This window comes from Nipponia nippon, unplaced genomic scaffold (assembly GCF_047370975.1).
Source record: "Nipponia nippon isolate SJK-2023a ecotype South Korea unplaced genomic scaffold, ASM4737097v1 scaffold_12, whole genome shotgun sequence".
NCBI lineage: Eukaryota > Metazoa > Chordata > Aves > Pelecaniformes > Threskiornithidae > Nipponia > Nipponia nippon.
In genome coordinates, this window is record NW_028262313.1 from 8327705 (window position 1) to 8343838 (window position 16134).

The window sequence follows — 16134 nt, forward strand, 5'->3', positions numbered from 1 at the left end:
CCCACTGGAACCACGTGCTCCAGGGAAGTTGTCACCCACCTTTAGTAGCAGTCCCAAGCTGAAGTTACTGGGAGTACTAAGTACTTCTGGACCAGATGGCTGGAAAATGCATTTGCCTTTTCATTTGGGTTTCCAGTTTCCTATAATACAGTGTATTTTATCCTCAGTGCACCAACAAACCCCCTGTACATTGGCCATGTCTATCAGTGAACCAGCTGCAAACTTGGAATTTGAAGGAGCACCTAGTGGTCATTTGTGAAGGTGTCTGTGTAGTCGTCTGTAGAAAGCTCTAACTTGTTGCCAAATCCAGTAAGGTGGGCATGCCAGAGTATGGGAGAGGCACAGAGGGGAGAAGTATCCATCCGAGAAAACAGGGAATTTTTCCTGTCTTCTTCCTGCCTCATTCCCTGTTTGACTAAAGCAAAGTCTGGTGAGTTTTTGATTGAGATGGTATAATGGATTATTGCTGGGTTGTTGCTATTGAAATTATTGCCGCTGGATATTTGAAGAGATGAAAGTGGAGTGATTTTTTGTTTGTTTTGTTGGTTTGTTTTTTTTTTAATTGGATGCATATAGTATATGCGTGGCTGTGCTTAGCACTAACCTGGATATATGGTACTGAACGGTATTGTGTCCTGCAGAGAATTGTCTTGTACATAGCAGTGTTCTGAGTTGTTTGAAGGAGGGATGAATATGTCCCAGGAAAGATGCATGATAGTTTGTTGTTTTACTGTATCTTGCAGATTCAACCTCTAATGATGAAGCTTCCCACCTAAATTCTTTCTTTTTGGGAGCAGAAAGAAAGGAAGAAAATGAAGAGTCTGAGCTGTTGATACATTGGGATAATCTCTTTCCATTGTATTGAACATTTCTACCTTTCCTTAAGTTTTGTTTCACCAGTTCTGCTTATCATTTTCTCATTGTTGCTGATTCTCTCCCCTCTCCACTGCCTCTCCCATGGATTTTAATGTTGAATTTTTTTCTTTAATGAGTAACTATTTTACACAGAGCAATGTAGGGGTTTTCCTCATAAAACATTTTAAGAAAAAAAAAATGTAAATGCTGCATGATTAAAGAGTCATAAAACATTAACTAAAAGTCAGGATTGTTGCATAGACATTTGTAATGTATGTGTATGTCTTAAATTTTTGTGTGTCTGTGGGATGTTTGCAATTGCCTCTTTCTTCCATTTGTGAAAGAAATTCTTCTTGCTGCTAAGTGGTGAAATAAAACATTGGTAAAGGCAGATTTGATGCTAACTATGCCTTCAGTCTCATGAAAATAAGCTATTTTAGAATGTTCCTGTTGGCCTATTTTGTAGCTATTTACTTTACTGGAAGTGGTGTGAATAAGCATGCTGTGGTATGGTGCCTGGGACTATAAAAACGAGTCTTGCAGTAACAGATGTTGATCAATGATGTTATTTGTAATCGTTGTTCCTGCTAGAGGGCAGTGTGTGTAAGAGAGGCCCTGCCCTGTGCTGAGTAAAGATCTGTTCTGTGCAGCTCTTGTGTCCAAGTCTTCATTTATAACACATGCTTCTCCTCTGTTGTCAGGCAGCACATTCTGAGTAGCATGGTCAAGAGGTTCATGCAGTTTAAAAAAAAAAATTATATCCTGTCTCTGAGCTCGCAATCACAATGCTATGCAACCAATGAACACTTTTCTGACCGTAGTGGTTTTTTTTCAAATGATTTCATTTCTCTGGTCTTGACCCAAAACCCGTTGAAATTTGTTGAGGTCTGTTCATTTGAATGGGTTTTGGATCAGGTCTGTAAGTAGATCTCTTTCCCATCCTGTTCCATGTCAGACCAGTGTAATTGGCTTCTCTTCCCTACCACCCCTGGGACAAGTGAAATTCAGGGATCCAAGTCCAACTTCAAGAATATTTTGTAGTTCAATAAGCTGACATCGTGGAGCTAATGATGGGGCTGGCATTTCTGCTTACACTGGTCATTTGCAACTACTTGGCATGCATGAATAAAAGAAGAATACTATTTTCTTTGTCACTGATGTCTCAACAAATAAACACCTCCAATATGTTTAAATTTTCCATTTGTTCCTGTCACTTGTGAAGTTTCTATGAATACCTTGGGGTACATAGAAGCACAGGTTTGTGATTTTAAAACAGACCATTGGGCCACAAAGAATGTTACTGTGCTTTTGTGGTCAATACCTAAAGAAGAAAGAGCTACCATGATGCTTCTATGCAATAGCACAAGTTCTGCATGTGATGAGGGTTGATTTCTTTTTGAGCTCTTCCAAGTTACAGTTCATACACCCTGCAGCACCCTCATGTCCTTGCATCTGAAACACAAGAACTGCTTCCCAGAGTGTGCTTCCCTCAGTGCAATGTTTATCATAACCAGCATTAATGTTAAAATTTACACAAACATTACATTGATCTTGATCTATATTTTTTCAGTAAGTGAACTGTGTATTTTTAGTCACTAGTGCATCTACACAGTGAGGATATTACATAAATGTCATTCTGTTGAGATGAACAGGGAAAACCAGTAAAGAATGGAGGGTGTTGTTAAGGAGTTTTCTATATGTACTCCATAAATAGAAATATGTTGTGATACACAATCCTATTCTTGTTGAGTATATTGTGAAATGCCCCTTGTCTTAAATGGTGTGGATCAGTAAGCTGTAGGATTTTGTTATACTTGATTGCAAGCCTGTTGTTTTGATACAATAGACTTCTTTATTCTTTACTCTTTCTCTCTTTCTATAATTTGTAGCCTACATTGAAGATCTCACAAGATGTGTTGAACAAAGCAGAAGACTCATTATCGTGTTAACTCCAGACTATGTTCTCAGGAGAGGATGGAGTATTTTTGAGATGGAAAACAGACTCCATAACATGCTAGTCAGTGGAGAAATCAAAGTTATTTTGATTGAGTGTACTGAATTAAAAGGGAAAGTGAATTATCACGAAGTGGAATCTTTAAAGCAGACCATCAAACTTCTCTCAGTGGTCAAGTGGAAAGGACCAAAAAGCAGCAAACTGAATTCTAAGTTTTGGAAGCGCCTAGTCTTTGAAATGCCAGGGAAGAAAAAGGAGGTGGTGTCTCGGCATCAGGTCCTGGATTCTGCAGAGCAGGGCCTTTTTGGAGACCTCCAGACTGTACCCTCTCTTGCCGTCACAGGCACTTCTGCCACGTTGGTAGAATCGCGGGCTGATTTAACTGATTACCATCAAGCAGACTCTGTGCAAATGAGACATTATTGCAGAGGATATGAATATGATGTGTCAGCAGCAACATTGCCAGTCGCTTCCATAAGCAACCATCACACATACTGTAACATACCTTTGACACTACTAAATGGACAGCTACCTCTTAACAATACCATGAAGGATCCCCAAGAGTTTCACAGGAACAACCCGTTGCTACCTTTATCAGCAAAGGAGCTTAGCTTCACCAGTGATATTTGGTAGTGAAAATCAGGACTCTCTTGAGATGCTTCATGACCGCCATGAAGACACGTTTTTAAAGAACTTTGCCCTAACCCCATGGGGTGAGAAAACATATTCGAAGCAGCGGCACACTTCTTTGCTTTTCTACTTGAACTTTTTTGTTTACATTTACAAATTATTGAGAAAGGGGGCATTCTTTTGTAACTCAGTAATGTCCTTCCTGTCTTTTAATGTACAGTTTTATTGCTTCTTTAAAAAGGAGGGGGGATAGAAAAAACACATCCCATCATTTTACAGTAGGTTTACAATCTGGGATGGATAAAAGGTCACTGTATATGATCTCCAACATCCACACATATTTAAGTAACAGTATTTGAAGTACATGGAAGTTGTTGGGTTTTTCATAGAGACTTCAGTACCCTTTGAAATTCTAATCATGCTACGAAAATGAGTATCTCCTGCACAGACCACAGGGGGTGAATGATTCTCAAAAGGAGGAGGAGGAAACCTTCCCGGTAACATTGTCTCACAAATACATTTTAGAAGATGACCAGCTGAAACAATGCAGATGAAGCTTTATCAATAAAGTGCATAGTAACAGTTGCTGCAGAATAAATCACCTGCTCGCATCAGCATCTCTTCATTTTATTATTGAGGCATGTTGTATTCCTAGTCAATGGTTAGCAATGTGGTTTTATTAAACAACTTACTAGAATATCAGAAGATGTTTAGGAGGATTTAAAACAATTTTTCTGTCGATTATAGATTATTTGACAATTTTTGCAGATTTTTAATGACTTTTTTTAAACAGTTTAAGTATAAATTTATGTCTGTCGGTCAATTTGTTAATTTGAAATTTCTTAAGATCTCTTGAGCTCTTTTAAGATTTGTAGTAAAGGCAATGTAATTTTACATAGATTTTTTTTTTCAAAATCAGTAGTTACAGTTTGAAATTAACCTTTTTGTGAGAACATCAGCAATAGAAAAGAATTACTACAGCAATATTCAGAGAGGAAGTGCTAAATTATTTAGGTTTACTAGAAGTCTGACTTCAATTGCAGTGATAATCACCTGAGACAGCTCGCTCTCTATTTATCTACCTGGCAATTTATGTACCTTTTAAATATGGCTGAAGCAGGAATATTTCTGCTCTCTGTGCAACTAGCAAAAAGAGATATTTTTAAGCAGCTGGTAAGGTCTTGCATTTCTCACTTATGTGAGTGATCCCATCAGTCAAATAGGATGCTGTCATTTATCTTTCATGGAAAGCATTCTTGCTGCTTGTGGATGAGAAGTGTTACGCAGGTACTCAGCATCAGGCATTAGTATGCAGGTACTCAGCATCAGGCATTAGTACTCAGCGAGTTGAGTTTACTTTGGACCAGTATGTTTCATGGAGATTTCCACACTCAGTTGATTAAGGGTTGCAGGGTCAGACCATGGAGACAACAGTATTCAAGGACAAAGCTCTAAATAATGAAGGCAGAAGCCAGTTTTGCAGTTTTTGGCACGGCTTTAATGAAAACACAGTAGACATGAGAGTTTTGTCTCAATAAGATCTGCTGGAGCAAGTTCCCAAAAATATTTTTATGGCAGGCAACCTTGCCTGTATTTCAGTGTGTTTTTAGCGTTGTTCTCTTCGACTGCATGAATAAAAGTTAGCACTCTGCACTCAGCTGCCTGTGGTCTCATCAGCAAACAAGTTCGGTAAATCCTTGACATTTTGCAGTGGTTCCTAAATTGTACCCTACAGTCAAATGGAAACAAACACTGACCTAAGACTTCAAAGTATCCAGAATTGGCCCAAAGGCCATGAGAATGATCTCAAATGTGCAATAATTCAGAGAGGTCGGTATTTTTCCATTGCTTCTTTCCCCAGTTCTTTATTCTGTGCTCTCTTACACCAGTTATTATCTGTAAGGTTTTCATTAGGTTCTAAATAATACGTGCTTCTCTTGTTTTTTCTAGCATTATTATGCATTTGACACTAACACCAAAAATGGAAATCTAGAAAAGATACTAATTTATTACACAGTATAGGACTATAACTTGCTCTTTCGTGAAGTTACGTTCCGAACATATAGGTGTTTAATATACGTATTTTTCTACTGAGAAAGAAAGTGATTTTACCTCCATTACAAATATATGTATTTCAACCTCCTCCCAGAAATCTACAAAATTTGCACTGTTTTATAAGTGTTACAGACTGTGTTTACACTGGCTATGTTCTTTAATGCAAAGTGTAATTTAAAAAAGGAAAAAAAACCTAAAAGAAAACCCTGCATGAAAAGAGCTGCATATGTTTAAATGAAAAGCTGTACTTTTCATTATTTTCCTTTCCACATTACTCTAGAATCTGGTTAATTCACATAGAATGTTCAGTGAGATTTTAAACCTACTAGTTCTGTATTAAGCATGCAAACTCCAAAAAAAAAGAAAAAACCCATATGCAGGTTGGTCTGCTTCTTTTATTTACAATGACTAAATATGGGTAGCAAATTCATTTACCTGATGATAATATGTCTCTTAGAGCAGTAGCTATTCAAAAGCAAAATGCAGTCATGTTTGCATTGAGGTAACATGAAAAGAACAGTTTTTCTGTCATTTTGCAAAAGCACATTGTGTGTCTGTGTATCGATATCTTTTAGTTATAGATGACAAGTCACAATCTGCTTTAAGATTTTGAAGTGTGTATTGAGTACTGCGACAATATATACATGAATCGGAACCGCCTGTACCCCTCTGCTTTTAGTGTGGGGATGGGGACCCGAGCTCAGGAGGCCTCTCCTTGACTCAGTTTCATGCAATACCAGTATGACATGCTAGAGGCCAAGTGTTTCCATAGGTAGCGCTTAAGGGTCTGGAAAAATACTGTCAAACGGTGAAATGCATCCATCGGTGGGACTTGGGTGGCCCAGAGACAGGCAGCTTGCCCCACTGTGAAAATCACCTCCGTAGCAACCCTCCTGCAGGGTCCCTCATGGCGGCAGCGACAGCTGGATCAGGGCCTTGGTGGCAAAAATGTTCTAGCTCATTCATGTGAACTTCGTTAGCTGAAATAGAAGGGCATAAGGGCATTTTGCATTCCTCTGTCTCACCAAAGCCGTATACTTATTCAGCTGGATTTATCGGGAGAGAGACCAGGGCACTACCCTGACAGCGCTTGGTGCTGCATCTCACTTGTGCGACCGTGCAGCCCTCGCCACCCCCAGCTTCAGGCTGTGCCTTCCCCAGCAACACAGTCACCAGCAGCAAACATCTTTATTGCAACCACGCAGGCTTCTGATTTGGGGCACGTTCATTTTAAAGACGGTTTATTATAATGTTTGGAAACTACTGTTTGTATACTTACCTTTGTGCGTGATGTGCTTCAGAAGCAATTATGGTTTGAAGGTTGTATATAAAATGAGCTAGAAATTGGAAACCTATTCAGCCTCTACAGATTTTATGTTCCTAAAGAAAGTTCAGAGAGAAGACAGGGTAATTTTAAATTAAATAACAAAGCAGAGTGAATATTGACAGTTCTTGGGGGCTGTGGGCTGGACCTGTGTTTTAATAATTAACATTCCCTTCTCCAGACAGTGGATGAGAAACCTGTATAAAGATATTGTCATACTCTGCCTGCAGCTCTGCTGCAAAACCCATTCAAGCCAACAGAAAGAGTTCCATCAAATTTAGCAGACTTTGGATAAGGCCATAAAACCTTAGGTTTACTGTGTACAAAGGAATAAAAAAGACAAAAGAGAGAGAAAGAAGTCAAGAGACTAAGAAGCATTTGCTTATTTAATCTAAATTCCCTAAAATCAAGCTTATTTTTGTCTCTCTTTGGTGCGGATATGCTCCAGGACTATCCAGCCTTGGGAAAGGAATTTTGTTCATTCTTTGTTATAAACAAGATAAGGACTTGGGAATAAATAACAGATACTTTCAGGGAAAAAACAAAACAAAACAAAACAAAACAAACCCAACATTATTTTTAAGGGCTTCTACTCTGCTCTCAGTAGTTCCTTTGATTCAACAGGCTTTCTCTGTTCATCCAAATGCATAAGCACATACTTAAATTCCCCTTAATTCAGTGAGAAATACTTTACTGAGCAGGGGCTTGGAAGAGTAGTTCAGTGCCAGAAATCACGGCATTTAGCAGCCTTCAGAATTGTGCCCTTATGGAGAGCCGCAGAGCAGCTTCTCGATTTTGGTCTCTGAATAGACGCGAGTATTATGGCAGAACAGCTGTCAGGTCTCGCAGTCGTGGTGACAAGAGAGAAAGTCTTCAATGCTTGTTAGCCTGGCAGTGACATCTCCCTGGGAACTCAATGGTAGATGGGAAAACAATGGCTTTTTTCATTATGTCCCAGTTGGGCAACTGGGAGCTTACCCCATGGGCAGCAGCCAGGGGACGGCTTGATTAGAAATACTGTCTGCAAGAAACCTCTGCCTCCATGCAGCATTTTGTGCATCTTCTCTTGTGCACCCTTCCTCTTTTGTGCACCCTTTGAGGTCCGTGCTGGGGCTGCAAAGTTACTGGGACACTAAGAAATAAGTGGAGGGTGTGAAGAAGGGAGAGGAAGAAGAGAGCAGTCAGCGTCCAAGGGTTTTCCAGGCAGAAACACTGATTCAGTATAGCACAATGACAGCTCTTGCATGAATGCATCGCGTTTGTCCACTATTCAATGGATGCTGGGCAAAGTTCCCCAGAAAAATATCATTTCTTGGCAGCTCACTTGCTTTGGAACCCTTGTCTTGATAATTTTAAAATTAAATTTCAGTTTTCTGTTGGATGGGAAACTTTTGTGATTTCTTCCACAAGCAAAAAAAAAGAAAAACCAGCTGCTTCTTTACGTGTGTGGAAATTCCCTACAAAGTAAAAACTTGTGCTTTCTGCTGGTCCTGTGGGCTTGAGACTCGCATGTAATGCCAGAAGCGTTACTAGATCGCCTCTGGTGAGGTGGATGAGGTGACCGGTTTCTGCAGTGCAGTGGATCCCATCGGTGGAGAGTACAGCTTCTGGCTTTGGCATTTCAGCAAACCAAACTGCTCACTTTTGCCATTGCCCCATTCTACCAGATGTACATTTCCGATAAGCGTGGTCCAGAGTCAGGAGGAAAGCGGACACCAAACATTACTGTTTAGGACTGTCCCAGCAGCAGTTCTGCAGCTCTTGCAACATGTAGTTGCTGGGTGCTGTATCAGTTTGCATCGGTACCGTCCCCACGGGTCTGTCTCTTGCAGTCTGCCGAGCAGTGCAATCACAGCCAGAGCCTGTTTTTCCAAAGCAATTAAGCCACACAAGAGTCAGATCTTATCAAAAGTCCATGGGAATTAGTCCAGGTCTTCAGCTGTAGTATTAACAATGTTAGTTAGTTAGGACTGTGAGAAATAATGACTGCAGTGAGCAGCAGAGCTGGACAAGCCGCACCAAGGCGGCAGTGAGCCCACGGGCCCTTCCTCGCGCAGGTCAGGAGGAAAACGGGTACCTGAACGTTACGATGATGTTCGTTTAATGTGACCAATATTGGTCTATTTGCTTATAAAATAAGGAAAAATACATAAAAGTACCTTCCTCCATGGTCTTGAAAGTATTTAAGGTTTTGAAATTTCATTTCATTTTTGAAATAATAGTGATTAAACCAGTTCCATTTTGGTACTGGTTAGCACAGCAAATATTAAAAATACGGGATTTTGGAATACTTTGTTACAGGAGAAAAGCAAAATTTGAAAACGGAAAGTAATGGCACGTCACATTCTTGCAAACACAAAGGACAAAGTCCTGAAATGTACTTTGCTTCCCTAAAGAAATGACACGAAGTGTTTGTGATGGTGAAGGAAGGGCAGCTTTGCGATGCTTACCGCAAGGAGCCATTTGATCATTTCAATGCCACTAGAGAAATTCAGAGGTTAATAAGGCTGCTCCAAAGAGGTATAAAATAACGTCCAAAAAAAAAAGGAAACATAAAGTAAAAGTTACTGAGCTTTGCCAGGGTATTTGTCATTTAAATATAAAAGAGTAGCACTGCCAATAGAAGCAGAACATGACCTGTCAGCATTTTCTCTTCATTGCAATATCATTGTACAGCTACAGACCAAACAGGAAAGCAAATAAATAATAATAATAAAAATACAGTTTGTCAAGCTGAGCCAGATTCTCACGGTAGGTATTCTATAAACAGCCCCTCTAATTCATTTTGATAGAGCATAATTGACTTTACAAGTTTTTAAGAGCTTTCTTCTCTACAGGACAAACACAAAGACAAAACAATGTATTTTATACTGGATGAGTTTTGCAATTTCTTTTAAGACTGTAAAATAATTCCTTTGTACGTAGCAGTGGGTGGTAAATGCTTTCCTGGCTGCAAGTTTCCAGTATGGGCTTGCAAAGGGGTTTGCTGGAGTGAGAGCACCAACAGCTACTGCTGAACCCGTCGGAGCCCGTAGACCAACAGGGCTACTTTTCAGGGCAGTGGGGCACGCACCGCGCTCACGCGTGACAGGGTGGGCTCAGGTATTTGGCTGGGCAATGCCTAGAGGATGTAGCACCAGTTGAGGCTGTGCTCATACTGTATAGAGGGATTCGCAAAGTCTCTGCTGCCCTCTTTTAATGGAGAAATGTAGGCAAGCCAAGGTGGAAATGAAAATTGTCAAAGGTAGAATTGTGCGCCTCATTTCTTTCTAAATCCTAATTATTTGGGATTCAGAGCATGCCCTGGGATTTAGGATGTGAAGGAGAGAATTAGTGATTCTTCTGCAGAGAGCACAAGGGGCTTTGCTTTTACTACCAAGACATATTTTCATGAGAAATCCAGACCTGACGTGGCCTAGACTTAATGTAAATTAGCCTCTTATGAGGTGACTCAAGAAGAGAAGGTCTAATGAGATGTGAAGAAGCTTTTAAAGTACAATATACTCTAATCAGTGTGTCTATGTGGCTTAAAGGTAACTTCTGCCAGCATCTAAAATGGAGCATTTAATACTTAGTCCCCAAATAACATTAGAGTCCATATTCTGTGTAGACTGCGCACAGAAAATTAACATCTATTCCACAAATTATAACAACCTTTAAAACCCTTAACAGCTCTTTGATTAAAGGATATCAAAGGCTTTATGATCATGAAACAATTAATCTAACACCTACCTCCACTGGGGAAATGTTTTCGTCCTCCCTTTAGCAAATGAAATACAGGGTTGGGATCCATTTTGCCCAAGATCCTACCAAAACGCAAAGGCAGAGCTGGGGCCGTGCCCACAGTCTCCCAGTCCGGAGCTCTGCCCAGTAGATAATATTCCCTGGACCGGACTGACAGCTTCACAGCAGATTGCCTCAGCCTGCCTCTGTGGCCCCATCGTCTCTTGACCAACAGAAAAAGATCGTTCCAGCCTGGGTGAACAACCTCTGAATGTCCCCTAAGTGGGTCACGCCGCGGCTGTTTTGGGGGGCACAGGAGAGCTCTCCCAGAGCGACTCGTGACGCTTCCCCGTGGGATCAGCAGCTCACTGCAGAGAGGTGCAAAGACAGAAGCTAATCATCGGCAGCGAAGTGACTTTGGAAGGACGCAGACTGACGAGATGACAGGAAATCTCTGTGCTATAGCAAATTATTGGCAAAAGGAGGCAGCGGGGGAAAAAATTGGACTGTCAGATAATTTGTACCTAACAACCAGCCTGAATCCAGATCAGAGCTCTGGCTCTTATTCTGCCAAACTCGGGGGAAATCTGAACAAAGTTCAAACTTCATTGCTAACACCCATCAACATAATGAACAGAACAAGCATCTGTGATATGACAGTGCCAGTCTGTGAGGAAGGCTTCAATCCAGGGCCAGAAGTTTTCAGTTACCCTTCTGAACAATTTCTCCTTGCGAAACGCCTAGACCAATGCAGGTACGGGTATGTCTTAGTGCACAGATAATTCAAAGCAGCCCCTTTCTTGTGGAACAAAAGAGAGGAGCCTGAGACAGCAAAATAAAGGAGGACGTTCATGAGCTTGGTTGACTGCAGCCTCCTCTGAGGTCCACGAGAGGGCTACCAAAACTATTTATGGTACCCAATTCCTGAGCTCCGCAGGGTCGAAAGAGAGATAAATCCTATCCAAATAGCTCTGACCCCAGGAAACAGGCTAATAAGGGGCTAATAAAGGAAACAATAACACTAGTCATTAATTTAGCGATCTTTTTTAAATCCCTTTCTTAAACCATTAACTGTATTTTGTAAACTCATCATCTTACTTGTCTGTAAGATACTGAAGTCCCTGGAGATGGTATAGAAATAGCATTGCCTGTAGCAGGGAGTGTTTTATGTGTAGTATAAAGCTGGGCGCAGTCATACAGATTAAGTGGGAGATGAGGCCTTAGGTGGCCGCTTGCAAGGTCTGGGCAGCCCTTGCGAGGTCTGGGCACTGCCATCCATGGGAGGAGGAGAGGACATGCATCTGCAGGGCAGCGGTGGAAATCTCCAACACTGCACCATGAGCACCGGGACGGAGAGCTGGAGGAGCGCAGCCCGACGGGCAGAGTACCCCGGCACCGCGCGGGCAGCGAGCATCGCGGAGGCACGTCTACCGTCAGCAAAATAGAGGCAGCCCATGACAAGGGCTTCTCTTGCAAAATACAGCAATGTAACCTTTGAGCTGCTAATCATTTTTCCTTTTTGGCAGCCAAACAAATGTTACGAAAGAGTAATTCTCAGCATCCATTATACCCTGAGGGTTAACAAACGTGTAAGAAGAGCTCCAGATAGAGAGCTGGCAGCCTCTGCTTCTCCTTTAGTGTGTGGAGAGCTCTACTGAGACTTCAGGGATGATGGGAGTTGTCTTTTCTTCCTTTTTTTTTTTTTGAGAAATAAGGTCACAGAAATTGTCAGAGGAGCATGTGGAGCAATTATAGCAAAAGCACAGAAGTCTGTCAGAGAAACTTCCTGATTTTAGAAGCCTGATTCTTGTTATTTTACAGTAAGAGTGTAAAGCACAAAGTCTCCCCAAGAGCTGGGGGAAGGCGCAGTGGTTTGTGCAGGGCGGTGACAGGAGTTGAGGTGGGAGTGGGCAGAAAGGCAGAAACCAGCATGTCCACGTGAGATGGCTGACACCAGTCTCGCCCGGTGCCCTGCAGGGGCAGAGCTGGCAGCCTCCATACAACGGGGAGATGCAGTGCCCGTCACCCTCTCAGGGGCTGGCTGCCCAAAGGTGCTGCCATCCCACGGCCACTTGGCTGTGACACTAGTTGCTGATCTTGGGGCGGTTTCTAGTGGACAGGCCTGGACCTCTCCTTTGGCTGCCTTTTCCCTTCGCTCAGCAAAGAGGGTGAGGCTAGAGTGAGCCAAAGACCGAATTATTGCCCGGTGTTGGCAGAGCTGGGGTACGGTGTTCAAGGGGTGGCACGGGGACGCCAGTCTGGGGCCAGCGTCCAGGTCACTGGTGTTCAAGTACTGTCACTTCTTCAGCAGAAGATGCAACAGCATTTCAATACACGTGTCCACCAGGCCTCGCTGGCCCTGAAACCTCGCCAAAGTGTCTGATTTCTAATACTTACTCCCCCTGAGCCAGCAAGCACTACAGGAATAGCACTGGTGGCAAAGCTACAATATCGGAGTGTCACCAGGTAACCTAGTCAGGACCAGTTTAACTTGTAGCAAGTTATTAGCTTCTTAAATAGTACTTAAAAATTGTGATGTGGAAACTGCGTTTTCACAAAGTAGCTGAAGCAGAACAAGCTCAGATAATCAGCAGCCTCAGCGTGTCTGTATGGCTTTGCCTGGCACCACCGGCAATGAAACCTCCACCTGGGCTGACCTCCCTCGCCCCAGCCCGCTCGCTTTTCCCGAGGTTTACCGTGCGCTGGGGGTATCGCTGCTGACCCGTCAGCCACCCTGCACAGACACTACACCATCTTCCTGATGATTTCATGTTTAACTCGTACTTTGCAGTGAGCCGTGCGAGACGATTCCCTGGCTGTGGGTAGGGAAAGGCTCCTTACGGGCAGCTTGAAATGCAGCACTGGGGCAGTGAGGCTCACTGTAACATTTCGAAATTACATTTTATGGTACTTGATTAATTCAGGCGCTTACCAAGTAACACCAAGGAACAGGCGAAGGCTCTAATGACACCACGATCGGACCCTAGCCTGCAGGCTGGGCAGTTTTCATACCGAGTAAGGTGAATTCATTGTCCATGTGAGCGGTGAGCCACTGACGGTAAGCTTTGTTAGAACAGAGCAACATTTCTTTCACTTTGCTGTCTTCCCTACAGGCTGTGGAGGAAGTGACTAACTCCTGAGCAGGCAGCCGCGGGCCTGGTGAGAGATTTCAGGTATGTGTTGGAAGGTAAAAATGTGCTGGTGCCCTGTCTAGTCTTGGTGGTATTAGTCAAGCCTAAGTCACAGCACTGCACCTAAGACAGACTTCCCCAGGGAAATCATAGACTGCTAATTTGGAGGGAGGAAGCAGTGGGGATTTTTCACACCAAGATGATAAAATAAAGGTCTCCAGCTGAGATATCCATTTCAGGAGATGAATGATAATTTGCCAGAACAGGGGACAGCTGAAATTAATAATGATATTCTGCTGTAATTTGTACTACTCAAAAGCCAGAGTCAAATCGGCGTAGTCACTAGGGATCTGTACCTGATTTCTCTGAATGAGAATTTGTTCCATTAATCTGAGCAGCTTAAAAGGAAGATTGTAATAACACTGAGCATTTGGCTTCAGTTTGATCCTACCAAGGACAAAAAAAGACCTGTGAGTTACAGGGCCTATGTTTTTGTAACTAGGTTAGTTAATGTGATGTGGCTTGGCAGAACTTGCCATTCCTTTTAACATGGAGGGGAGTCACTGTATTTTCAGTTTGCCATCTGGAGCACAAAACCATGCCCCCCCCCCCCCCAGTTTTACATGGGTAAGACATCAAGGGCTTCACCAAATCTTAACAAGTGAGCTGAAACCATGCTCCCCACTCAAACTGACGAAGCCCTCCCAGAGGCAGCTGTACTGTAAAAGACCACAGAAGTCACAGCATAAAGTTAACATTGCCCAGAGGCCAGAATTGTCCCTCCTGACCTCAACGGCAATCGGGTTTCAGCTCAACTAAAATTCAGTTACCTTTCTCCTAGCCTGCACCTCTGCGAAGGGCCTCAGCACATCTCCAGTGCAGAGCCACCCTGGGGCTGGCCCCGGGGAGCCCTCCCCACCGCCTCTGCTTTCCTGTCTGATCAGCTGGGAAGGCAAAACTGCAGAAAATGCTCTCAAAAGGTTAAAAAGAAAAATGCAATAGAAATGCTGGCCAAGCAAGGATCAGCCCTGGAAGCTTTCTAAGTCTCAGTTTGAGCTTGGACATGTGGAAAAAATAATAGTCATGAAAGGACTTGCAGGCCCTCCCAATCTAGATGAAGAATAAACAATACAAAGGCACAGAGCAAAAAGAAGAAAAGATAGATAATTTCTGATTGTCCTCCCAGCAGTTGTAACGTGGAAATTAGGACAGGATAAAAGGCAATTTAATGCCAGCATCTGCATTGGAAAAGTGGAGGTGGCCACAAAGGGGATTAAATATGACTGGAAAAACAGCTAGCATCAGTATGGGAGAATCATCAAAATTAGCCAAAAAGAGAAAGGGAATGGGGATACACACCACCGACCTTTGCTACATTGTTCACAGAAATATCAAAGGAAAACACAAACCCATCCAGCCACACAAAAGTAAAGCAAATTGTTATCTGGCTGAGCAGGAAGACATGTCTGGACAAGAAAGAAAACAACTGATCTCTGTGGCGTAACCCAAGTCCAGCAAAAAGAACAAAAGGGTTCAAGTATTGCAGAGTTAAACTGAAAGTTTTTCTGGTTTCGTTTTTTTTAGTTAAAGACAAAAACACCTAGGAAAATAATGGAACTACTATTGCTGCTTCAAAGCAAGAGGTGATATAAAGCAGGCAGCTCAGAAGAGGTGTGTGAGTACCCACAGCACGTGCGCGTGTATTCCTGGTCACCACAAGGATCATCTCTGGTTTTAGACAGCAGATTAAAGAGTATTAATCTGCACCAGGGTATTAATCTGCACCAGGGGAAGCCTACCTGCTGAGCCAGGCTGGAGAGCCAGCCTCCACCCCATCCCAAACGGCTCGGCACGGCTAGGGTCACGGCCAAAGGGGAGCAGTGCTGGGCTGGCTAAAACCATGGAATAGCTTGTTGCTATGCTCCCACTGCTGCATTGCAGCCTGCTGCATGACTACTGTCTGCAGGGATTTATCCCCGCGTGGGTTGGGAGCACACGAGGCGCTGGTGTGGGCTGCTTGCCAGCGCTCTGCTCCAAAACGCGAGCGGGTGAAGGAGGTGGCTCTGGCCAGGGCTGTGCAGGGGACAGCTTGCCAGACGCAGGGCCGCGGCAGCTGTGGTGGCAGCCTGAGGGTGGAGGAGGAGGAGGTGGGCAGCCCGTGGCGTAGGGCAGGCTCTGCGAAAGCACGGGGCGTGCAGCTCCCCACAGGCACGAGCGCCTGAGCGAGAGCACATGCAGAGCGCAGCAGGGCTGCAAGCTGGGAGCGCTTAGGGCTGCGTTCCTGCTCTGGTCGCTCGGGGTGAGCGCAAGCCTCTTGCACAGGGCAGGCAGGGTGCAGGAGCTGCGCGCTCCCACAAAGGAAGAGAAACTGTCTGGCAAGGGCTGCCCTCCGAGTTACAGCTGGGGTGCCCTAAAACTAACGGAGTGGAAAGCTTTGGAGGAAGCGTGATGGACCACAGCGG

The 16134-nt window shown here is 43.4% G+C and overlaps 1 protein-coding gene across 5 annotated transcripts in view; it reads left to right on the forward strand.

The window, feature by feature from the left end:
* The window catches only part of IL1RAPL2 (interleukin 1 receptor accessory protein like 2), a 393690-nt gene extending 387541 nt beyond the window's left edge, over positions 1–6149 (forward strand). For all 5 annotated transcript variants that reach the window (XM_087749101.1, XM_087749103.1, XM_087749102.1 and 2 more), the window contains one exon: positions 2745–6149. In XM_087749101.1, the coding sequence (XP_087605227.1) occupies positions 2745–3442 (698 nt within the window). In that variant the 3' untranslated portion in view covers positions 3443–6149. The remainder of the gene's footprint in view (positions 1–2744) is intronic.
* The last annotated feature ends 9985 nt before the right edge of the window (positions 6150–16134 follow it).